Here is a 24642-nt window from a genome sequence, read left to right as displayed (position 1 = left end):
AAATATCAGCATTTTGACATAAATGGCATTTTTTTTTAGAAAAAAGAATTACAGGCAAGGAAAAATATTTAAACCTATTTGGGCAGGTTTGGGATTAATATGTATACCAGGGGTAAGCAAAGGACTAGATAATAGCTGTTTTAGGCTGTGTGGGCCAGACTAGCATCATGGACATGTGAGTTTCACTTGGTTCCATGCTCTGGTGTTGCCATCTTGAAATGCTTAGTCATTGTTTAACAAGGTGCCCCACATTTTTTTTTTACTGGACTCTGCAAATTATGTAGCCAGTTCTATTTGTGGGCCACACAATCTCCGTTGAATCTACTCATCTCTCCAGTTGTAGCATAAAAGCAGCCATACACAGTACATAAATGAATGAATGAACGTGGTTGTGTTTGAATCAAACTATAAAAACAGGCAGTGGGCCACATTTGGCCCATGAGCCTTAGTTTGCCCTTGTCTGTACCATATAGAAAGTTTATAGAAACTGATAAAAAGAACTATATACAAATAAGTGCCCTACCTCAATAATTTTCAAAGAAAGCAAGCGTTGAATTAATACAAACTTAAAATAATGATGAACTTCCATACTGATGAAATCATGGTAAACCTAGTAGTTTCAACAAGCATTCACAGGGGCATAACTCAGAAAACATTTTGAAGAATATGTTTGAAGAATTATAAAATAGCATCTCCCCTTTGAATCAATATCTTCTTTCCTAGAAATGTATCCCAAGAAATAGGTCAAAATTAGAAAATGCTACCTGCATGAAGATGTTCACTAGAGATTTATTGTTAGATGAGAAACTGAAAATTATATAAACGTGCTACATTGGAAGTACGCTCAAGTCAACTATGATCTATCCATTTTACGAAAGAATATACCATCAATAAAAGTCATCTCTTTTGTGGCTATGCTATAATAACTGCGGAAGTGTTTTTAGCATTCTGCTAAGTGAAAACAGCAGATAAGGTCTATCGGTGCTATGTTTGCAGAAATGTAAAAATTATGCATGCATAAGGGTAAATACTGGAAGGAACCAAAGAAGAAGCATTGGAACATGCTTTTTTGAGTTCCAGCTCCGGCGTCAGTCGAAGCCTGAGCTGGAGTCCTGGCCCTGGCCTGTTGGCATGACGGTGAGCAAGTGGCTTAACCTCTCTAAGACTCCCATTTCCTTCTACAAAGCAGATATAAGTAACATTATTCTGTTATCTCATAAGGGTGTTGTGAGATATAAATGAAAAAATACATACACTGTAGCACAATGCTTTGCACATGATAAGCTTTTATTTTTTATTTTATTTTATGTTTTTTCAATATATGAAGTTTATTGTCAAATTGGTTTCCATACAACACCCAGTGCTCATCCAAAAAGGTGCCCTCTTCAATGCTCACCACCTACCCTCCTCTCCCTCCCACCCCCCATCAACCCTCAGTTTGTTCTCAGTTTTTAAGAGTCTCTTATGCTTTGGCTCTCTCCCACTCTAACCTCTTTTTTTTTTTTTTTCCTTCACCTCCCCCATGGGTTTCTGTTAAGTTTCTCAGGATCCACCTAAGAGTGAAAACATATGGTATCTGTCTTTCTCTGTATGGCTTATTTCACTTAGCATCACACTCTCCAGTTCCATCCACGTTGCTACAAAGGGCCATATTTCATTCTTTCTCATTGCCATGTAGTACTCTATTGTGTATACAAACCACAATTTCTTTATCCACTCATCAGGTGATGGCCATTTAGGCTCTTTCCATAATTTGGCTATTGTTGAGAGTGCTGCTATAAACATTGGGGTACAAGTGCCCCTATGCAACACATGATAAGCTTTTAAATGTTACCTATTTATTAACAGTAGTATTATTAGTATTAGCAAAGGATGGGAAATTAAAACAGTTTATTTCATTTTTAGTTCAGTTGCTATGATGTTATTTGTGCAGTTAAAGAAACTTTCAACAGCTGTCTTTTAAAATGTAATGATTACCAATCTCAGCAGGTAGCAAACTAGAACTATTAAAGCTGGGATAATAAAAAGACTATTTTAAAGATCTCACCAATAGAAAAGAGAAAAGAATTGCTGAAATGCCTTAACATAAGTTGCTAAGCAAGGCCAAAAAGACAATTAGAGTGAGCACAGAGAAGGGTAATGAGCGGCGATAATTAAAGCTGCCACCAGATACACTCACACAAATTCACACACATCTCTGTGTCTTTTAGGGAGGTTGATTAAGTCAGCAGCATGACAGAGGAAAGGGTGGTTATTAAACTGGTCATGTAGTGAACACTCGCCCCCACCCAGCTTCCTCCCTGTGGTAAAAGGGGAGGAGAAGCCACATCATCAGCATGATTTCCAGGAAGCTTTGCTGTTCGGGCCTGGTCCTTGTCCTTGTCTTTACCTCTCACTGTAGATGAACAGGGCTCCTGGACACTGTGTAGCTGGAGGGTAAGGATTCCCAGTTGGGTTAGTCTCAACAACTCTGCCCCAGTGCTGGCAGGTTGGGTGCACAGCACTGAATTTATTTTAGCCCTTTGGTGCCAAGAAGGTTTGTGAGAAAAGAAACACTAAATGCAGAACCCTGGACATGTTCTGCAGCCTCCTGATGCTTCTCACTGGCACGGAAACCAGATTATGACTTGTAGGATCATCCCACCTCTTCTCTCTGTGTTACACTTGGGATTATCTGTTGGACTGAAAGAGGCAGTGTTCTGTTTCCTAACCATGCCAGGACTTGCAAAACGCCCTCAGCATCTGCACACACAGAATGGAACAGAGCCGAGTAGGGAAGGATAAGAATAGATAGGAGTAGAAGAGCAGTAAAAAAAACAAAAAAAATAAAAACACCCCCCAAAAAAACCTGAAGGAGATCAGTAGTTGGTTAATGAAATTAAGACGTCCTACTCCTCCTGCCTCCAAGTTCTCAACATTTTGATGGTGCTTCGCCTCCTAGTACTTACAGATGCAGAGAGTGCTCCGGGCCAGAGCTGTGTCATGCCCTGTACCCAGCAGGATACATTAGTTCAGTTCCTGCAGCTGGGTCCCTAGCTGGGCACTCAGATTTGCACTCTCCAATGCTCCCTAATCTCAACGTTCCCTCAGCTGGGCTCTTCTCTCTCTCTTACTCTAAAATGCACGTGTCTCAGGATGAAGACCCCAAGCTTTGGTGGAGGGACAGAGGATCTCTCTGATTTTTCTCTTGGTGCCATCTTGTGTGCTCACTCATTTCTTATTTTGCCTTCTTCATTTTCCCTTAGTGTTTTTGCAGAAATCATCCAGTTTCAGCACTCCACTAACATGCCAATAGACCCTAGATCTGTGTTTCTTTTTTTTTTTTTTAATTTAGATCCAAGTTAGTTAGCATATAGTGCAACAATGATTTCAGGAGTAGATCCCTTAATGCCCCTTACCCATCTAGCCCATCCCCCCTCCCAAAACCCCTTCAGTAACCCTCAGTTCTCCATATTAAAGAGTCTCTTATGTTTTGTCCCCCTCCCTGTTTTTATATTATTTTTGCTTTCCTTCCCTTATGTTCATCTGTTTTGTCTCTTTAAGTTCCATGTGAGTGAAGTCATATGGTATTTGCCTTTCTCTGACTAATTTTGCTTAGCATAGTACCCTCTAGTTCCATCCATGTAGTTGCAAATGGCAAGATTTCGTTCTTTTTGATTGCTGAGTAATGCTCCATTGTGTATTATCCACACAATCTTCTTTATCCATTCATCTGTCGATGGACGTTTGGGCTCTTTCCATACTTTGACTATTGTTGATAGTACTGCTATCGACACTGGGGTGCATGTGCCCCTTTGAAACAGCACACCTGTATCCCTTGGATAAATACCTAGTAGTGCAATTGCTGGGTCATAGGGTAGCTCTATTTCTAGTTTTTTGAGGAACCTCCATAGTATTTTCCAGAGTTGCTGCACCAGCTTGCATTCCCACCAACAATGCAAAAGAGAGCCTTTTTCTCTGTATCCTCACCAATGTCTGTTGTTGCCTGAGTTGTTAATGTTAGCCATTCTGACAGGTGTGAGGTGGTATCTCATTATGGTTTTGATTTGTATTTCCATGATGATGAGTGATGTTGAGCATTTTTTCATGTGTCGGTTTGGCCATCTGGATGTCTTCTTTGGAGAAGTGTCTGTTCATGTCTTTTGCCCATTTCTTCACTGGATTATTTGTTTTTTTGGGTGTTGATTTTGGTAGTTCTTTATAGATTTTGGATACTAACCCTTTATCTGATATGTCATTTGCAAATATCTTCTCCCATTCTGTTGGTTTCTTTTTAGTTTTGCTGATTGTTTCATTCACTGTACAGAAGCTTTTTATTTTGATGAGGTTCCAAAAGTTCATTTTTGCTTTTGTTTCCCTTCCCTCTGGAGATGTGTTGAGTAAGAAGTTGCTGTGGCCAAGATCAAAGAGGTTTTTGCCTGCTTTCTCCTCAAGAATTTTGATGGCTTCCTGTCTTACATTGAGGTCTTTCATCCATTTTGAGTTTATTTTTGTGTATGGTGTAAGAAAGTGGTCCAGTTTTCCCAGCATCATTTGCTGAAGAGACTCTCTTTATGCCATTGGATATTCTTTCCTGCTTTGTCAAAGATTAGTTGGCCATAGTTTGTGGGTCCATTTCTGAGTTCTTTATTCTGTTCCATTGATCTGAGTGCTGTTTTTGTGCCAGTACCTTACTGTCTTGATGATTACAGCTTTGTAATACATCTTGAAGTCAGGGATTGTGATGCCTCCAGCTTTGATTTTCTTTTCAAGATTGCTTTCGCTCTTCAGAGTCTTTTCTGGTTCCATACAAATTTTAGGATTGTTTGTTCTAGCTCTGTGAAGAATGCTGGTGTTATTTTGATAGGGATTGCAGATCTGTGTTTCTTAAGCTCGGTACCAGTGACATTTTGGATGATTCTTTGTTGTGAGTGTCATGCTGTGAACATAAGATTTTGAGGATTATCCTTGGCCTCTACCCACTAAAGGCCAGCAGCACTTTCCCTCCAGTTGTGACAACCAGAAATGTTTCCAGCATTGTCAAATGTCCACTGGGGGGCAAAGTCACTCTCAGTTAAGAACTACTCTTCTAGATGGCACTTCGAAAGGACCTCCTAATTACTTTTATGTAAAAAAGCCCATTTAAATGCATACAATGATTTAAATATATTGCTTTTCATCACCTCAAATTTAAAAGGGAGCTATGATCAAACCCATCTTTCAGGTGAGAAAATTGAGGTTCTGTTGGCCAAATGTCACACAGCTAATAAGTGGTAATATCTAGATTTGAACCTAGATTTCTCTGACTACAACTCATCTTCGTTTCTACTTTTTGATAAACTAGAGTATTATTTAACTATATATGTGTTCAGGCTGCTCTGATAAAAATACCATAGATTTGGTGTCTTAAGCAACAAATATTTATTTCTCACAGTTCTGTGGTGTGGGAGGTTCAAGATCAAAGCACTAACAGATTCAGTGTCTGGTGGGGGACCACTTCTGGTTCATAGATGATGGCCTATCTTCTCCCTGTGTCTTCACATGGCAGAAAGAGCAAGAGAGCTCTCTGGGATCTCTTTTCTTTTTTCTTTTTTTTTAATTTTATTTTTTATTTTGAGAGAAAGAAAGGGAGGAGCAGAGAGAGAGAGAGAATTTCAAGCAGGCTCTGTGCTGACAGCGCAAATGCAGGGCTCAAACTCACTAACCACTAGATCATGACCTGAACTCACAAACTGTGAATTCATGACCTGAGCCAAAACCAAGAGCTTAACCAACTGAGCCATCCAGGTGCCCCCTGGGGTCTCTTTTCTAAAGGCACTAATCCCATTCATCAGGCCTCCACCCTCATGACCTCATTACCTCCTGAAGCCCTCACCTCCTAAGATCATTATACTGGGGGTTGGGATTCCAACATATGAGTTTGAAGAAGACAAAAAAAAAAAAAAGCTTCAGTTCATAACAATATCCATATTGCACATGGAGCAACAAAGTAACAGTAAAATAGCAAAGAAAAACATCAAAGACCTACATCAGTTCAGCTGTCATTACATGATTAAAGTGCCAATATCTTGCAGAACACAAATCCTCCAACAACTTTGTCTTCTAGCGAAATGGAAAGTAATTTGTCTTTGAAACTAATTATATTCACAGGATTTTCTTTTCCCCAAGTATACTGGGTCTCTATTTGAAGCTTTACAAAACAGACTTCAAACTTATTCGTTCACATAACTGAAAAGGTCTGATATATGACTGGCTTCAGCACTAGCTTGATCCAGAAGTTCAAAGACTTTCACCAAGGACTTTTTCCCCTCCATCTTTCAACTGCCTGTATTAATACCAACTTTATCCCCAGATTTAGCACTATGAGCCATCACTCACACCATCAAAAAGAAAACAGGTGGGTTTTTTTTTTTTGTGGTAGCTCCACAAAAGAGAGAACTAACTCCTTTCTCTCTTAAGCCCCAGAGAATATTCCATTTGACAATCACTGAGTCATATGCCCATCCATGAACCAATCATTGAAGCCAGAGGGTTGGATGTGTGATTCACTTTAGCTGATGAAGGCAAAACTCTGGACTATGAGTGGAGTAAGCCTTCCAATTATGAGCCAAAATTCAGGAGAAGTGATTTCTCAAGGTAAGTTAGGAATATGATCCCAGAAGATGGGGGGAATGGGTGCTAATGATGGCAAATAACATTTTTCCACCCCAATCCTGTTAACTTGCTTCCTACAGTTGTTAGTTTTCATTATTTAACACCCCCCGCCTTGTTCTATCACAGAGTTTTTACCACAAACCTGTTTGCTTTAGCTGGTGTTGCTGAAAACTCCTTGACAAGTGCCCAGGTATAGTCAGTGGGTAAGTATGATGAACCGACACCCACAGAGCAGATCTTAGCCTAAAACAGAGCCAGACTGAGGGGCAGACCACTGCTTCTTGGACAGGCAGGCCTCCCAAGCAGCCCCTATCATTCCATCAGAACCTCCCTCAATCGTGGGAACTCTAGTGCCAGACTGCTGCCACTGCAAGTGGGATAGCAGTTAATTCTTCAAGTGCAAAGGGAAGGGACTTAGAGCTTCTGAGCACCTACTGGATACCACAGAAGTCACATACACTGTATCATGTCTTCCTACAACCTCCCTGTGAGGAAGCATTATTATCCAACTTTAAAGATGAGGAAATGGAACTCGGAGAGGTAGTGTAGCTTGCCCAGAGTCCTATCACCTATAAAAAGCAAAACATGGACTCAGACTGGCATGTCTTTAATTCCAGAGCCTGTGCTTTGTGTCACCAAAAGTGAACCCCCTAGGAGAAGATCAATCAATGAATATATATTTTATTGAGAATCCATTTATCAAGAAGTACACTCAATACTGTTTCTAGAAAGTGAATATAAAGCCTTTTTTCCCCATGAGTAAAATGACTGGAAGAGGGAAAGAAAGAAAAATGAAGATGAAATAAAGACGGAGCCCTTGTGTGATGTGCACATCCATAGCCACCACAGTAGTACACACAGTGCCTAGAAATTCCGCATCGTCCTGTAACAACAAGAGCATTTCCAGCAATAGTGAAGCCGTTCCTTCAGCTGAAGTGCAGTGAATGACAGTAAGCAGTGACACTAAGTCCCCAGAGAAATTAGCAGCAGCCGTGGCAGCCTCGCAGTGATGTGGGGATCGAAGCAGCATTGAGAAAGAGGGCAAGCAGGTGTGTGTATACAGTTCCATTATAGAAAGTATTTTGGCCCTGCCCCCAGGTTGGTGTACCCTAAGGGAATTCCTGTTAGAGAAAGACAGTAGGCCAATACACATGGGCGTGGGCTGTGCTAAAATTCAAACTCTGCAGTTTGGAATAGAACAAACAGGAAGAGGGGCGCCTGGGTGGCGCAGTCAGTTAAGCGTCCGACTTCAGCCAGGTCACGATCTCGCGGTCCGTGAGTTCGAGCCCCGCGTCGGGCTCTGGGCTGATGGTTCAGAGCCTGGAGCCTGTTTCCGATTCTGTGTCTCCCTCTCTCTCTGCCCCTCCCCCGTTCATGCTCTGTCTCTCTCTGTCCCAAAAATAAATAAACGTTGAAAAAAAAAAAAAAAAAAAAAACAAACAGGAAGAGTGTTTGCCTTGAAAAGCCAACTTAGGCAAAAAATTTGTGCATGCTCTTCGCCTGATAGGGTAGTATGTGGATGTCTTTCAGCTCTGGCAGGAATATGGCTTTTGGCTATACCAAAATGCATCAAAACAACCCCCCCCCCCCTTACTCAGTCTCTATGTACCTGTACCTGCCACCCTAAGCCCATGGAAACCTTTGAAGGGTTGTAAACTTACTCCTTTGCTGTGATTCATACCCTACAGGTAGGAAGGCACACACATAAATAGCCATTTCCCCAGTCTATGTCTCTGAGAGTTTCGGCAGTCATACATGATTTGGCTTGTTCTGCAGATAGCCTAGAGCAGGAGCCCTTGAATTTGACTCCGTCAGAAGCCTAGCTCTCTGCAGAACCCTTCTCCCTCAGCCAACAAAGACCTATGACGGTAAGTTCTCAGTAAAGCCACAGGGCCTTAGGACTTGGGATGTCCATCCCAGCTAGTGGGGCCATGAAAGGCTGCAGACTATTTTCCACCTAACTTGCCAATTTGGAGTTTTAGAAAATGCACTGAGGACCGGATTGGGAAGACTATGCTGTGCTCTGAGGTAACTTAAAGTCCTGTGGGAAATGATGACACCACACTTCTGGTGTAAAATGAAATGCCCAGTTAGTTAAGGTCCAGTAAAAGAAAATGACGCATGGGGGTGCCTTGGTGACTCAGTCAGTTAAGCATCTGACTTCAGCTCAGGTTATGATCTCATGGTTTGTGAGTTAGAGCCCTGTGTCAGGCTCTGTGCTGACAGCTCAGAGCCTGGAGCCTGCGTCAGATTCTGGGTCTTCCTCTCTCTCTGCCCCTCCCCCACCCACGTGCACACGGGCACGCACCCCCCTCTCAAAAATAAACATTTAAAAAAAGACTTTAAAAAAGAAAAACAGGAAACGACATATGAATATGTATGTGAGACCTAGACATATAATATCTAAATGTAAATAAACCAAACCAGTATTTCATCTTTGTAGAAAACAGGTTGTCAGTTTTTAGATTGTATTTTTAAAACTTTTCAACAAGTTATGTTCAAGATGAAACCCCTATCCAAATTCCTCTCCTGTTTTCTACTCTTAATGTGCTGGAATCCATGGCTGGGCCTGAATTTCCCGCCCTGGATCTCCCCCACCATAAGAAGATGGAACAGCAAAGCCTCTCACCTCCCTGGAAGAGCCAAGGAGGACCCGCCATTGTGCGGGTTAATTGCCTCTGACAATTAACAGTGCAAGCAGCTGAGTAAAATGGAAACATTCTGCACAAAGAATTTTCCTTACAAGTCAGGTGGTGAATGTCTTTGCTGTTGTTGATGGTCACACACTAACAATGGTGGGAAATGTTCCACTAGAAAAACCATGAGGGTTCCAGGACCGTATCCAAAAAAGATACCATCCACTGTTGAATTTGGAACATTCCTTTCAGTTTATGGTCGGGAATGTAATTACAAGTTTTTCTTTTGATGACTGAATTGTTTTTTCCTTGCTCACTGAACCCAAAGTTACTATTAGTGTTCATGCCTCCGTCATGGAGTCTTTGAGGAAGTGGGTTTTTTTTCTTCCTTATAAAGAGGGCATACTGGGGCTGTCTGGGTGGCTCAGTTAGGTTAAGCATCCAACTTCAGCTCAGGTCACGATCTCACCGTTCATGAGTTCGAGCCCCTTATCAGACTGTCAACTCAGAGCCCACTTTAGATCCTCTGTCCCCTTCTCTCTCTGCCCCTCGCCTGCTTGTCCTGCCCCCCTCAAAAATAAATAAACATTAAATTTTTTTTTAAAAAAAGAGGGCATCCTGGTGGCAATTTTACCTGGGGGAGAAAATGCAGTGTAGGTTCTTTCTGAGTATCTGTAGATGGTCTAGGGTGGTCTTTGTAGACACCATGGAGAAGATTGGTGAATATAAAAAACTGTGTTAGCATGTCAGGCCTGAATGTGTCCCTGTTCAGGAACCTGTCATTTGAGGAACAAATTTTACCAGCAATCCCTCCTTAAGTGAAAAGAGTCATTAAGTCAATTCCTTTAGAGCACATGACATCTTTAATGTTTCTTACAGGCCATTTGAGGAGAGATATATGGTCACTGCTCGTAGCATAGCCTCCTGAAAATAGAAAGCACTGCAGATGCAGTTAAGGTCGGCCATGCCTCACCTCTCTGTGCAGGGCTGATTGGCTCATTCTGGTCCCACACAGATCAACCAAAGCAAGAGCCAGACCACTACCACACGGGGATTCACCCACACTCCCCCGCATTCCCAGAACTGCTCATCCCAATTGCAAAATCTGTCTGTACAGCTGAACATGAAGGAGCATGCAGTGGAGATAGCTCAAATTGAGCCATATAGGAGGGCCCACAGCAGTCAGTGGGAGTGAGACGTTCAGGCACAGCTATCTGTCCCACCCCATCTTACATGCTGCATTCGGCTTGGGAGGGTTCATATATCCCCACTCAGCATGACTCTCCTGTTGTCCCTTGTACCCGTCTAGCTGAACAATGGGACCTAAAAATGTTAAATTTTTAGAGCCAATGGCTTGGTGATTATTAAGATGCTTTGGTAAAAATGAGAGGTCCACCCCTGTTATACCAAACCAGATACAAGTATCGGTGCTTGGAGGACCCCTAGAATCAACCCATCGATACCACTTAATTGGGAACTGGAGAAACTGAGGCCCAGAGAGATAAAGCCACTTGTCCAGGGTCATTTGGTAAACTTAGTGAGAGAACTAGAACCTGAACCCCAGTTCAGTGTTTCTTCTCTAAGAGCTTAGAGCCCATGGCTGCTTTCCATCTTTTATGACCTCCTTTCCCCAGTTTACTCTCTGACCTGATGGTTCAACTGCTTGTACTCTGGGTTGGTGTCATAGTGGCTTCTTCGAAAGGTGAACTTCCTGGAACACTGTTGCTTATGTATCAGAACAGTATACTGAGATATGAATTTGTTCCTATGCGTGGGTGTTTATTCCTTCTTCCCACACATCCCCATTCCATTTCAACACCAAACACGTGGTCAGGGGCTCAGTGTGCTTTTTAATCACAGGGATATATGTCAGGTAAAACAGCAAAAGTTACCTAAATTTATGGGCTTTTCCTGTCCTTTATGACAGCTTATACTCCTAAAACGTGATTATGCTAGGAGACCTGGGGACAGGGGGATCATGGGAGTGCCCCTAGGGACCAGGAGAGAGAGAGAAGGAGGCTATTCCCCAAAGACTAAAGAAGAGGAACAAAATGGGTGGGTCTTTCCATTAATGAGACATATGTCCTGCTGGGTAGCAGAACTTCTGTGATGTGGCAAGACCTCAGAGGTGACAACCACATAGGACACCAAAGAAGGTCCCTGGGGCTCTGAGCCCTAGCGAAGATGCCTGTGTGGTGACTGTGGCACAGAAGCAGCAGAGCCCCTGGAACCAGAGAAAGTCTGTGAGCTGGATACCAAGGGCTTCAGGACCACCCAGTAAAGACAACACCCGAAGGCCTCTTTGAGGCCCCGTTTGGATCCTGTAAGAGAGTCCCAATAATTACGACAGAATAAATTTCTTGTGGCCCAGTATGATGGTGGCTCAAACTCAGCTAGAAATTGACTTAAAAAAAAAATAAAAGGGAGGGTGCCTGAGTGGCTCAGTCAGTTAAGCACCCAGCTCTTGATTTCAGCTCAGGTTCGTGATCTCATAGTTTGTGAGTTCGAGCCCCACATCCGGCTCTGTGCTGGTTGGGATTCCTTCTCTCTCTCTCCCTCTCTCTGCCCCTCCCCTGCTAGTGCTCTCTCTCTCTCTCTCTCTCTCTCTCAAAATAAATAAATAAACAGTTAATTTTTTTTAACTTTTAAAAAATAAAAAGGATTTTTTAACACCCTAATTTGTAGGCAAGATTTTTGCCTGCTACATTTGTCTTAAATTTTTTTTTATCAAACTGTGGATATTACATTTACCTTAACAACTGGCATCCTACCAACGTTTTTTTCAGTGTATAAAAAGGCCCAACTTCAAAATTAATGATTTGTCCCTGGAAAAGCTTATGGTGTGGTGGAGGTTTTGTCTGCTCTGTGATCCTTTCCTGACCACATATCCTCCCCTGGGCTACCAATGTATCTTGTAAATGCATCTATAATTGCACTTGACCGTCTGCATTATAATTATTTGTGTACAGGACTGTCTCCCCTGCTAGACTGCGGGCTCATTAAATGTAAAGTCTGCACCTTCCTCTCCAGTGCATCCCCCAGGAACCGGCCCAAATGCAGGCATGTGGGAGACTGTCAGTAAATCTGTGTAGTATGCTGTAGTCTGAGCTGTGGCTTTCCTGGGCATTTTCCCTCAAAAGAGCTTTAAAACAAATTGTGGTTCAGCAGCTCAGGCCTGCACATAATCTCATTTCAAGGTGAAAAGAAAAAAAAACCCACAAAATCTGTGCATTCTTCACTTGACCTAATGAAAACAGGAGAGCCCAAAGTTATTTAAAAGGTGGAGGTTTCTAGCTTTTCAATTTTGTCACTGCTTTGCTTTCAACGCTGGTCAGTTCAGCAAACTTGAGGAGAATGCCTAGTGTGTTCGCAGCACTTTGCACTGACCTGTGTGAGAGCGTGTACACACACACACACACACACACACACGCACACGCACACACACACACACACACACACACGCTCAGTCAAGGAGTTCCCAGACTATTGGGGAACGTAAGCAAAACCGTGACTGGCGGGAGTTAGTTGGCTGGGGAGACACAATAGGAAGTTAGTAACGTTTGCAAGGGAGGAATACAAAAGATGTGAGCCAGAAGAATCAAATGAAGAATGCCTGCTCCCCTCCCCTCACTGTCTCATTTACATAGAAATCGATGTAAAGAGTCTTGGGCTGCAGCCCCCAAGGAGATTCCGAAGACCAAACTGGCCACTTCCATAACCTGTCTTGTCAAAATCAGCAAGTTCTTAACTCAGAATGAAAAAAAATGATTAGGTCTGCCTCCAGAGGTTTGTCTTCTTGGTTATTGGATCAGAAGTTTGATACTGGATCAACACCGCAATAATACAGTAGTTAAGCATAATTTTATATTGAAATGAAGATGAAGTGTATTTATAATTATTCAGTCAAAAACAGTGCAGGTGTAAGATTTAAATGTCATCTGTATTTATTATTTTCCAGGTACTATAAGTACCTGATAGTCAGTTTGGGGGACACTGATTAGCTCTTTCCTGAGAATCAACAGACCTTTAGAAGTTAAAACTCATTTTTTCCATTTATAAAAGCAATGCCTATAAAATGCAGAAAAGAAGAAAAAATTATCTGTTGTTCAATCAAAGAAATCCACTGCTAATAGTTTGATGTATGTCCTTCCAATATTTCTATACATATTTTATTTCATAGCTGGGATCATATTCTTTCATACGTGGCTTCTTCTACTTATCCTGATAATAAAAAGAGTATTTAAAAATACTTTTTAAAAATAAGAAGCCTAACTAAGCATTTGAAAGCTTTCATCGCTCAGTTTCTGCAATAAGATCTGAACAAAACCTTTAACAGGAATTAAAATTCATCAAAACTGGCCATAAATTTAGAGGACCCATTGGAGGATCACAGCCAGCAAAGTCAGCAGATTCTGAAACCTCTCCACTTTCTGTGCCTTGCCAACTGACTGAAGTAGAGAGGCAACTTGACTGTTGCCTTCTGACTTTAATTAATGTTTAATACTCAGTGGCAAAAGCACACTTCCTCTTGTACGTTCTCATTAAGTTCCTTTTGAATCAGTTAACACCCTGTTTATAAAGATGTGGATATTTTCTCTAATTACTGTAATTTTGGCTACTGTTGTAAAAATCAGTGCTCCCTGTCACACTGTCAGAGATCATTACAGATGCCTACGTACTCCTCCCCCTCCCTCGCCTGGAAAAGATCCAGCCTTCTCTGAAATTAAATGCATTAAAAGGTTTAATAAAGGAAAGGAAACTCCAGACATATCATGTCTCATTTCAAGCCATTCCAGAACAAAACTGGGGTGTATTCATCAGGGTGATGACATGTGGTCTATTTAAACATTCAGGCTATGGATACAGAGTCCTGCTACTTATATAATACATTCCATTATTGTAAAATCCAATTCATTCTGCTGAACAAGAATGGATTGAGGTGACCTATGCTCTCAGAAGGACATTTCACACTCCTGGTATTTCCTTTCATGTGGAGAGATATTAGGGAAGGTACATACACGCTGGCATTTCTCCGCCCCTTCAGGTGCCCCTCCCCTGGGGTGCCAAGTTTTCACTGGCAAGTTTGGAAGACGTAGGTACGCGTGGCTCAGCTTCTTCCTCCTTTCTTCCCCATGGAAGCCAGACTCCACAGGAAACATGTATTCTAATCTGTTCCTTCTATGTGGGGAAGGACTGTGGTTTTCTAGCACTGTATATGACTGAGTAGATAAGTCCACTTAATTCTGTGGTTCAGTACTAGGAGATCCATCTAAGCCACATCCTCTAGCCCAGTCTTTAGAAGGAATGAGGCCCTATCCTGATTTCCCTTACACCTTCTCACTCTCTTAATTGATTCAAAACACTTGGTGGGGTGCTGTTTACCAGCTCCATTAAAAGTCAACACCACCAAACACAAAGGCTGGTAATTCAAAAACAGCGTGAAACAAAACACCACTCTCTTGTAGGCGTGTTTTTTAGGAAGTTTTTTTTTTAGTCACTCTCTGTTGTAAATATTCCATATAAACTCTGCTATACTCTCTGCCTTTTTAGTGTTTACCTAATTCTGGATCTACTTAATAAAAAGGAGGGCTGGGGAAGAGACCTAGCTGTCCACGGCCATAATTTTCCTTGGCAGGAGGCTGTTATTCTTCATGCATTGATACTTTCTTCTGTTGTGTTAGGAATTATTTTCCCCATTTTACTGAGACCAGGTGAGGCTGGGTGATTTGCCCACGTTCACAGAGTTAGCAGCAGAGCAGGGAATTGAACCATCCAGCTCCCAGGCCAGAGCTCACTCTTCAGGCAAGTTTTCACTACATGGCTCCCCACAGCCACTACCCTGACACCCTATCCTTTCAGTGTTCAGACTGTTAGGAGAACAGGAAGAGGGAATAAGGGAAAAGAAAATGGCACCCCAACAAAGAACACTTGCCGAAAGGGGCAGTGGTTTGCTGGGGAGCCATCTATACCTAAAGTCTCCTGGCTATCAACTGGGACTTATGTTTTAGTTTAGTTTTTTTTTTCTGCCCCCCAAACAGGATTTCACATTGCTGTTTGCTTGTTTGTGTTGCCACTACCTTTGTAGTTATTTATTTCAACAGCAATAAGAAACTAATGCACTTGCCTAAGAAACTTTAATTCTTTTTTATTTTGGGGAGTATAGTTGACACAATGTTACATTAGTTTCAGGTTACAACATAATGATGTGTTGCACGCTCACAAGTAGCTACCATCTGTCCTGATACATCACTATTACAATATCACTATCTTCCCTCTGCTGTGCCTTTTATTCCCATGACTTATTCATTCCATAACTGGAAGCCTGTGCCTCCCACTGCCTTTCATCCATTTTTCCCAACACCCCCACCTGCCCACCCCCTTCCACACTGTTTTTTAAGATGTCTTATTTGATTATGTTTTTTTCTGGTTTGGTCTAACCAAAATTCTTTGTGATTGCAAAACAATTCTGATGACTTTTTCTTCCAAATTTGTTCAGTTGGTTTGAAAATGTCAGTATAAAAGTCAAGTTTTCTTGACTCAGGGAATTCTCACCTCCGAGAAGGTTAAGAGTCATATGTCACCACAGTAATTAAACTCATATTGTACAGATATGTCTAAGCATATTCTACTTTTATAAGTGAACTTTGCTTACTGTTGATTTAAATGTTGTAAATAGGGTAGTGCTATTTTCCTTCCTGTTACTGTAGGCGGCATCAGGGAGAAGGAGACTATCAGGGTTTATTAAGTTGAGAAAAATATAACGCAACTAGAAACTCATGTTCCAGGGGTGCCTGGATGGCTCAGTCAGTTAAGCGTCCACTCTTGATCTTGGCTCAGGTTATGATCTCAGTTCATGAGATTGAACCCCGCATCAGGCTCTGAACTGACACAGAGGAGTCTGCTTGGGATTCTCTCTCTCCCTCTCTCTCTGTCCCTCCCCCCTGCTCACATGTGCACTCTCTCTCTCCCTCCCTCCCTGCCCCCCCCGTCTCGTGTGCGTGCAAAATAAGTAAATAAACTTAAAAAAAATTTTTTTTAAAGAAACTCCTGTTCCAAGAGTTAAGTATGGCCTCAGAGATCAAGGCAGGTTTGATAGAGTGGTACCTAACCCATGCTTGACACTCACCTAAGAGGGATTTCATCAGTGTGTGTTAAGTGAATGAAGGTAAAAATCTGGATGAGCCTTAAGAAGAGGTGGGAATCAGGCAGGCTTCTTATGCATCGATATAAACTTGAATCAAATCAGAGAAGCCTATCAATATGTGTGTGTATGTGCGTGTTGATGTATCCTTCCTTTGTGTTGTTCCTTAAGGTCTCAAACTGTAAGTCCCAGAATTTTAACTTGTAAGATAGACCTCTAAAATCATTTTTGAGGATGGAGGGTAAAAAAGCTGGGATATCAAAATTTTCTATAAGATGTAATAATTCATAAGTAATTCTATCTGCCACCTAGCATTTATATCATGGTGGATGTGGAAATGTTGCATTAGTTTTTATTGGCGTTTAATAATCTCTCTCTCCGTGACTAATGGCGGGCTTATATGTGTTCCCAAGTGACAGAGTGCAGCTCTTTATCTCCTATACTGTGCATTCCAAATCTATGTATTTTCCCTTTCTTCCCCAATTCCTTTCATGATTGTGTGCCTTTGCTCGTACCAGCAGAAGGGAAGAGAGAAAAACAGACCAGTATTTGTTGTATTAGGGAAGTGTCTAACACAGAGAGAACTGTTTGGTTTCACTCTCATTACAGCGACACGGGAGCCGGCAGCATCAGTGGCACCGGTCCCCCCGTGATGCACACTCAGCTCCCCTCTCATTTCCTAGCACTTGGAGAATGCTGAATCTGCAGCTGCTGTGATCTTTTTCTCCTCTCTCAAGAAAGATTTTATTTAAGGCCTCCAGCATCTTTCATTTGTCTCGGCAAAACCAAATATGTACATGCTGTACTTCTATTTCCTTAAGTTTCATTTAGAACAGATGACATTTCTATGTGGATTTTTCTAAGGAAAGTACTTTCCTATCTGCTTTGATTTGTTGATCATTGTAAAGTGCTCGGAATCTCCAAGTGCACTTATTCTCCGAGTCAAGTTCTCCTGCTGACAGAACACCAATGCCCCCTACTGATAAGTTTGCCCAAACCTTTCTTTAGAAAAACAGGAACATCAGCACCTCTCTGAGCAACAAGCACAGGACCCACCAGCCTTGTCTGAAAAGGACATGTGCTTCTAGGATCATCTTAGACTGCTTGATTAGCCTCTCATTAGGGTAATTTCCTCTATTAGTCTTTGCTAAAGCAGCTAGAAGTTATTTCATGCTTGACTGGCTTTATTAGAAAAACAATTTTAAAGGTATCCGCAGAGCTTTATACCTGACAAAATGAGAACCAGAACTAACATTTGATTATGCTAGTGTAATTCCTGTTATGTTATATTTTTATTTAATGGGGAAAGTCCCTCAAAATGCCTTTATATTTGTCTTTCTGTTTCTTCAGTATTTATAGAATTTCTGGCATAAAGAGACTTTAAAACCTTAATGCTCCAGATTTACTTGAATCCCATCTCGTGTCATGTCTGTCAAGTAATTGCTTGGTTTCCCCCAACACAGAGAACACAGCACCTATCAAAGCAACCCACAGCACCTTTGAATGGTTCTGACAAAAAGTTCATGCAAAATATCTTCTGTTCCGCTTCCAAATGTTAGGCCAGTTTCTACCATTTGGCTGCTATAACAACGTTTTGCTATAACAAATCTATTTCCTATTAATCCTTCAAATATTTGGACAGAAAGATCATACCCTTCTCCTGGCATTCTTCTCTTCCCCAGAAAGGGTAATATCAACTTTCAGAGAAGAGGCAAAGTTCTATAAATGTGAGGCCAAGGTACAAAGACTTAGGACAGAATGCCAGTAGGATATAAAATTCCTATTTTCAAATGATGTACTAATTGTTAATCTCTCTCTCTCTCTGTCTCTCCTCTTACACACACACACACACACACACACACACACACACACACACACTTTTCGTGGTTACCACACATATACTTTAAAAATGGCCATCTTGGGGTGCCTGGGTGGGTCAATCAGTTAAGCATCTGACTCTTGACTTTGGGTCAGGTCATGATCTCATGGTTCATGAGATGGAGCCCCTCATGGGGCTTTGTGCTGATGGTACACAGCCTGTCTAGGATTCTCTCTCTCCCTCTCCCTCTGCCCCTTCCCTGCTCACACTCTGTCTCTCTCAAAAATAAATATTTAATAAAAATAAAAATAAAATAAAATAAAATAAAATAAAATAAAATAAAATAAAATAAAATAAAATAAAATAAAACTGGCCATCTTTGAACTTAGTAAAGGAACAGGAGATAAATTCAGTTTCTGTCACACTATGATTTGACCGTTGCAAGGAAGATCCAATGTCAGGGCTTCTTCATAAATGCCTGAAAATCATTAGACCTTCCTATTCAGCTCACATATTCTTAGGCAAAGAGCATCAGGTAAGGATTTCTGACAGGGTTGAGAAATTAGTGAACCTGGACTGAGGTTTTTTAATCAGCAAATGTCTCACAAGACCAGTTGGGTCTTTTATGAGATGTTTATCGTTCCATTGAGTTCTGCCGCTTGTCTTCAGACAGATACGAAATCAAGACTCCGGTGTTCGCTGTGTAACCCACTCCTCCCCTCCTTGTATTTGCAGTCTCAATCTTGCTGTCTAGGTAGCCAATAACCAAGGTCACTGCCATGTTTTACTTAAACAATAGTAAGGCAATCGATGACCCAAAGCCAAAACCCAGCAGCCACATTTGTATCGCTGGGCTTGTTCGGCCACCAAGTGTTAAGAGTTGCTCTTTGCTATTATAATTCTCTTAAGATAATGCCGGTTGGTTTTATATGTTGTATTTTCAAGGAAGCAGACACTGAAACGGAATAGGAGTGCACAAGGCTCACTGGGGAGTTAACACCTGTGAAGAGACAGGGGCAGTATTGGGCAGGTGGGGGGTATCAGTCCATGACACAGACCAGAGGAGATCTCTGCTGGTCCAGTGCAGAGCTCTGGAGCAGAGTTTGCTCATTTAGAGTCCCCAGTTGGCCAAAGATCGCTAGGCCTTAGTACCACTTGTTCAGCTGTCGACTGGGGACACTCCAAGAAAAACTTTGGCATGGGCGCAGCTAGCACTGCCTTGTTTAGTCATTGGCTGGTGCCTGCCCTGTAAAGAGCAAGACCACAACTCAGAACTCGAGGCACGAACAGCTGGAGGCCGCCAGCTAGCTGCGTTCCTAGCAGCTGGGCAGCAAGTCCTTTCTTGAAGGGGGAGATCTGAGTAAGACATCCGTTTTTTCCACAACAGTTTATTGTCACCAAGTCACTCTTCAATCAATCAACACGTGTAGTTGTTGCTTTAGGACTCCATTGCTGTGTAACCAACCGTGCCATTTTAATCATTTAAAACTCCAAATTTAATGGTGAAAAGAAATTTTACTTGGGGCGCCTGGGTGGCAGTTAAGCGGTTAAGCGGCCTACTTCGGCTCAGGTCACGATCTCACAGTTCGTGAGTTCTAGTGCCGCATTGGGCTCTGTGCTGACAGCTCAGAGCCTGGAGCCTGCTTTGGATTCTGTGTCTCCCTCTCACTCTGCCCTTCTCCTGCTGGCACTCTGTCTCCCTAGCTCTTTCAAAAATAAATAATCATTAAAAAAAAAAAAGCCCGTTTCTAAGAAAGAAAGAAAGAGAGAGAGAGAGAGAGAGAAAGAAAGAAAGAAAGAAAGAAAGAAAGAAAGAAAGAAAGAAAGAAAGAGAAGTTTTACTTTGTACTTAAATTTGTGGATCAGGAATTAGAAAAGGGTCTGGCTGTCTGGTCCTGGCTTGGGTTTTTTATGTGGGCTGCAGTTTGATGTTGGCAGAGGCTGCATTTATCCGAAGGTTCTGTGTTGGGCATTCACAACAGTTCACTAATTGATGGCAGGTGAAGCTGGCTGTCCGTCAGGAGTTGCACTGGCACTAATAGAGCACCTATGCCTTGGGCCTCTCGCAGCACGGCGACTGAATTTACAGCAGGAGCACCCCAAGATTAAACGTTCTCAAAGACCAAAGTGGAGCTTCAAGGGTTCCTCTGACCTAGTTTTAGAAGTTCTGCAGTGTCCCTTTCATTCCATGCCATTTGGTCACAGAAACCACCTTCAAAGGGAGGAGAATTCTACTCCACCTCTCAATGAGAGAAGCAGCAAATAATCTGTTACTGTGCTTAATCTGCCATAGTTGTGTTTTGTTAGAAAAGGTGTGGCTTGTTCTCAGGCCCTTACTATTACAATGGGGAGTTACTTTTCTTTTCAATTCATGACACTTTACACAAATATTTCCCATTTGTTCAATCATTTTTCCTTCCACATGGTGTTATATTCCTTATTGCTCTTCTTCAATGTTGTTTTTTAAGTTTATTTATGTATTTTGAGCAAGAGAGACCACAAGCAGGGGAGGAGCGAGAGAGAGGGAGAGAGAGAGAATCCCAAGCAGGCTCCCTACTGTAAATGTGGAGCCCAACGTGTGGCTTGAATTCATGAACCTCAAGATCATGACCTGAGCCAAAACCAAGAGTCAGTCACTTGACCGACAGAGCTACCCAGGCACCCCAATGTTTTTTAGTTTATATCTGCCTCAATTTAAGTGCAGCATCACATCAGAACAGACTATTCTCAATATGGACTGATCAACCCAGAGAAAAGCAGAACTATTGATCCAGGGGGAGAGCAAACTTTTATGTAAGTGACACTGCAGTATTCATGCACATTGAGTCAATTTATTGCATAAACATGAATTGAGTGTTCACTGTGTACCAGGAACTATGCTAGGTTCTGGGGCTACAAAACTTAATAGAACTTAGTCACTTCCTCGTGGAGCTCACAGTTTAGTGGTAAAGATTGTCATGCAAAACAAGTAATTACTGCTCTGTGTTATGCACTACAATAGGAAAATGAATAGGGAAAAAAAATGTGAATACAAAAGAGAAAGTTTCAAATGCTGCATAGTAGAGAAAATAAGGAATTAAGCCTTAAGGAAATTCATCAGGCATAGAAATGGGAGAAAGAACAACTGAAGCAAAAGGGAAAAAACATAGGAATAGGCACAAGGAGATATATATATAGCAAGCCAAATGTAGGTAACCTTACTTTTAATAGAAATATATGATTAGTCCAGGGGCACCTGGGTGTCGCAGTCAGTTGAGAGCCCAACTTTGGCTCAGGTCATGATCTCACGGTTTGTGGGTTCGAGCCCCACTTCAGGCTCTGTGCTGACAGCTCAGAGCCTGGAGCCTGCTTCAGATTCTGTGTCTCCCTCTCTCTCTCTGCCCCTCCCCTACTCACGCTCTGTCTCCCTCTCTCTCTCTCTCAAAAATAAATAAAACATTAAAAAAAAAAAAAAGAAAGGAACGTACAATTAGCCCATTGGATACTTCTAGGGAAGAGCTATGAGATGAGACTGGAAAGCTAGGGAAGACTCAGCTCCAGGTCGTCAGGATCTTGGGTGGCATGCTAGGGTGTTGGGATTTTTTATCCCCTTGAAAAAGGAAATCAATAGATTTGTATTTTAGGAAAAGTGCTTTAGTTGAGGTATAACTTGGAGTCTGCCTGAATGTGAAACAGAAAGTAGCAGGAAGAACCAGGAACAATCCTTCATTTTCTGGCTTAAATAACAGTGCGGTGGTTGGGTCAGAATCTTCAGAAAAGGAAGGGTGGGTGATAATTAAGATCAAAAATCATGAGTATGAGATGCCTAAGAAATATCTAGAGGAAGGTGTTGCATATGGATTTAGAAATAAGGGTCTGGAGTTCAGTGGAGAGGTCTAGGCTACAATTATATACCTGTGAATAGTCAAAGTATAGGTGGTAATTGAAGCCATTGGAGAAGTTCAGTAAAAAGTAAAGTCTAGAGCTCAAGAAAAAGGTTCATGTGAGAAATAAAGATTTCAACGTACACGAGACAGTTGAAACCCTGGGAGGATGTGAGATCCCCCACCACAGATGGTGAGAAGAAAGCCTAGACTAATGGTAGAATGGATTGTGTATGTGAGGAGAGTTGAGACAAGATGGAATTCTGAGACTAGGAAAGTAACTGCAACAGAAAGGAAGCCAAGGGAAGAGAAAAATTCAAGAATAAAAAAGTGACCAGGAATATCAAATGCTGCAGAGACATCACAGAAGCTTAGGACTGAAAAATATTTAATACATTTTTCAATTAGGAGGTCACTGATGACTTAATGAGGCCAATTTGAGGAGAGTGGAGGGAACCAATGTAGCTACCCCTGAGCATCTTTGCAGTGCAGAAAAGTAAAAAAGGGTGCACTCAAGGCAGTAATAAAACCCGGGGTGGGAGGGTTAATTTGTGTTTTGTGGTTTTGTGCTTTATTTTATTTTGTTTATTTTAAATGTTTAAGATGTGCCCAGACATAGTGAAAATGGAGAGGTTCGAGATTCAGAAAGAGGAAAAATAATGGAGAGCAGCATTTCCAAGAAAGACAAATTAGTTAACATCTGAGAGTGAACAGGCTTTTCCCCTAAATCCTGTTCCTTTACATTTATGTCCCTCTGGTCACTATCAGCCAATATTTGAGCAGTAGAATATTTTAGACCCAAGTGTTGGGGTTTCTGTCTGTTATCTCCATGAAATTTCTCTAAGTTGAATTCAGTCTTTCATTCCAGACTGTTGAGAATTTTCTGGATTCTGATTTTGTCTTTCAGTATATATGCTATCCCTTCAAAGTTCACATCATTCAGAGATTTGATAGAGCTGACTTCTAATTCATTGGCATGCGACTGAAAAATGCACACCTAGATTTCTCTATTAGTATTACTACTGATACATTAGTAAACTCACTTTGAGTTCATCCAATATTCAGTATACCTGTCATCCAGTCTACATTTCTATTTGTCCACCAGGTTCTCAAGGTCACCTTGTGCCAGATTCCTGGATGCAGTCTAAATAGACCACGAATAACCCATTTCCCTGCCATGCTAATCTCGTCCTCCATTAAAAAATGAAATAAGATCGGTTTGAGATGACTTGATTCATGCTTAGCGAACCCATCCTGGCTCAGAGATCAATGCTTCTTCTCCTAAGAGCAAGGAGGTTGCCCTATAACATCCATTCTACAATCAAGCCCAGAATAAACCTAAAATTCAGTTGTCATCATCAGTAATACTTTTAATTCTGTATACTTCCCTTTTTGAAACTGGTAAATATATTTGTCCAATTCCAAACTTCCTCCTTCTCTTCTCAGTAGTTTCTTAAAACTCTCATTTGCAAGTTTTCGGTATCCTGGATGTGATTTCTCTTAAAAGCATATTTAAACTCACTTAAAGCAACTCTGTTCTTTCTTCAATCACTGCTTACATTTGGGACAAATGCCATTCAAACTTTATAAATCTAAGGATCTTTTCTCTAGACAGGGAAGATATACAGAAAATAAATGAAGAATTCTGCTTTCTTGGTATCTTCCATCAAAATCACATTATCATTCTATCTTGCTGCATCAAATTTAATTGCAGAATTTTTGTTAGCCAGTTTACTTTGGAGTTTAGACATGTGAACACACTATAAAAGAAATTCACTGTTTTATGGTGATCTCAGCTTTCTTCCCTTTCACCTTTATGTATCTGGTTGCCAAATTTGGTCCCATCAGAGAGCTCCCCATACAGCCCAAAGAGTTTCTTTCAAGGTGTTTTTCCTCCTCTCTCTTGTTAAAACTTCATTTTGAGAAGCTTAACCACCCAGACAGATTTCTTTTTTAGGTTTTCATGCCTTAGACCCACGTCTGCTCAATCTTGGGATCTTTTAAATTCTGCTTTCATGAGTTCTAGAGTTCATGTCCAACCAAACTCAACCTTTCCTTTCTTAGATATACTTTAACAAGAGAGAGAAAAGCATGGGGAAGAAGCAACCCAAAGGCAACTCTAATATTTGATCTCCTTTCCTTTCAGGCATCTAGATAACCTAACTACCTACTTACATCAACTCCTCCTTCACCTGTAATGTCTCAGAAGAGGAGTTTTATAGCTATAAGGAAAGAAAGTGAAACTAAAGAGATATTTATGAGTAAAGTGTTTTCAGTTTCTAATGGGGTTTAGATTTACTATGGGGTAATTTACAGAGTATCCCTTGTTGTATGGTTGTCTTGAGGCACTTGAGAGAACATGGGCTGGAGGTGCAGTGGTCTGTGCATTAGTGCCATTGAGCTGGTGTCTAGATCTTATAGTTCTACTCTTTCATCCATTCACTGAGCAAGCACACATGAAGCACCAGCCACATACCAGGCTCTCAATCTGGTGCACCGAGTTGTCACAGTCTCCCAGGTGGAACGATGTGTTTTCCGGACCCAGGGTGC

At 41.5% G+C, this 24642-nt stretch overlaps 1 protein-coding gene across 5 annotated transcripts in view; it reads left to right on the top strand.

Moving 5' to 3' along the window:
• The window catches only part of PLPPR1 (phospholipid phosphatase related 1), a 327145-nt gene that overhangs the window by 234342 nt on the left and 68161 nt on the right, over nt 1-24642 (top strand). The window contains exon 1 of one of the 5 annotated variants that reach the window (XM_047830314.1): nt 8459-8501. The exons of the other annotated variants lie outside the window; for them this stretch is intronic. Coding sequence (XP_047686270.1) covers nt 8496-8501 — 6 coding nt within the window. The 5' untranslated portion in view covers nt 8459-8495. Of the gene's footprint in view, nt 1-8458; nt 8502-24642 lie in introns of those variants that run through there. 5 annotated transcript variants of the gene reach the window in all.

The sequence above is a fragment of the Prionailurus viverrinus genome, chromosome D4 (genome assembly GCF_022837055.1).
Source record: "Prionailurus viverrinus isolate Anna chromosome D4, UM_Priviv_1.0, whole genome shotgun sequence".
Taxonomy (NCBI): domain Eukaryota; kingdom Metazoa; phylum Chordata; class Mammalia; order Carnivora; family Felidae; genus Prionailurus; species Prionailurus viverrinus.
The sequence above is the reverse complement of the archived record's forward strand: the minus strand, read 5'-3'. Positions and strand labels throughout refer to the sequence as shown.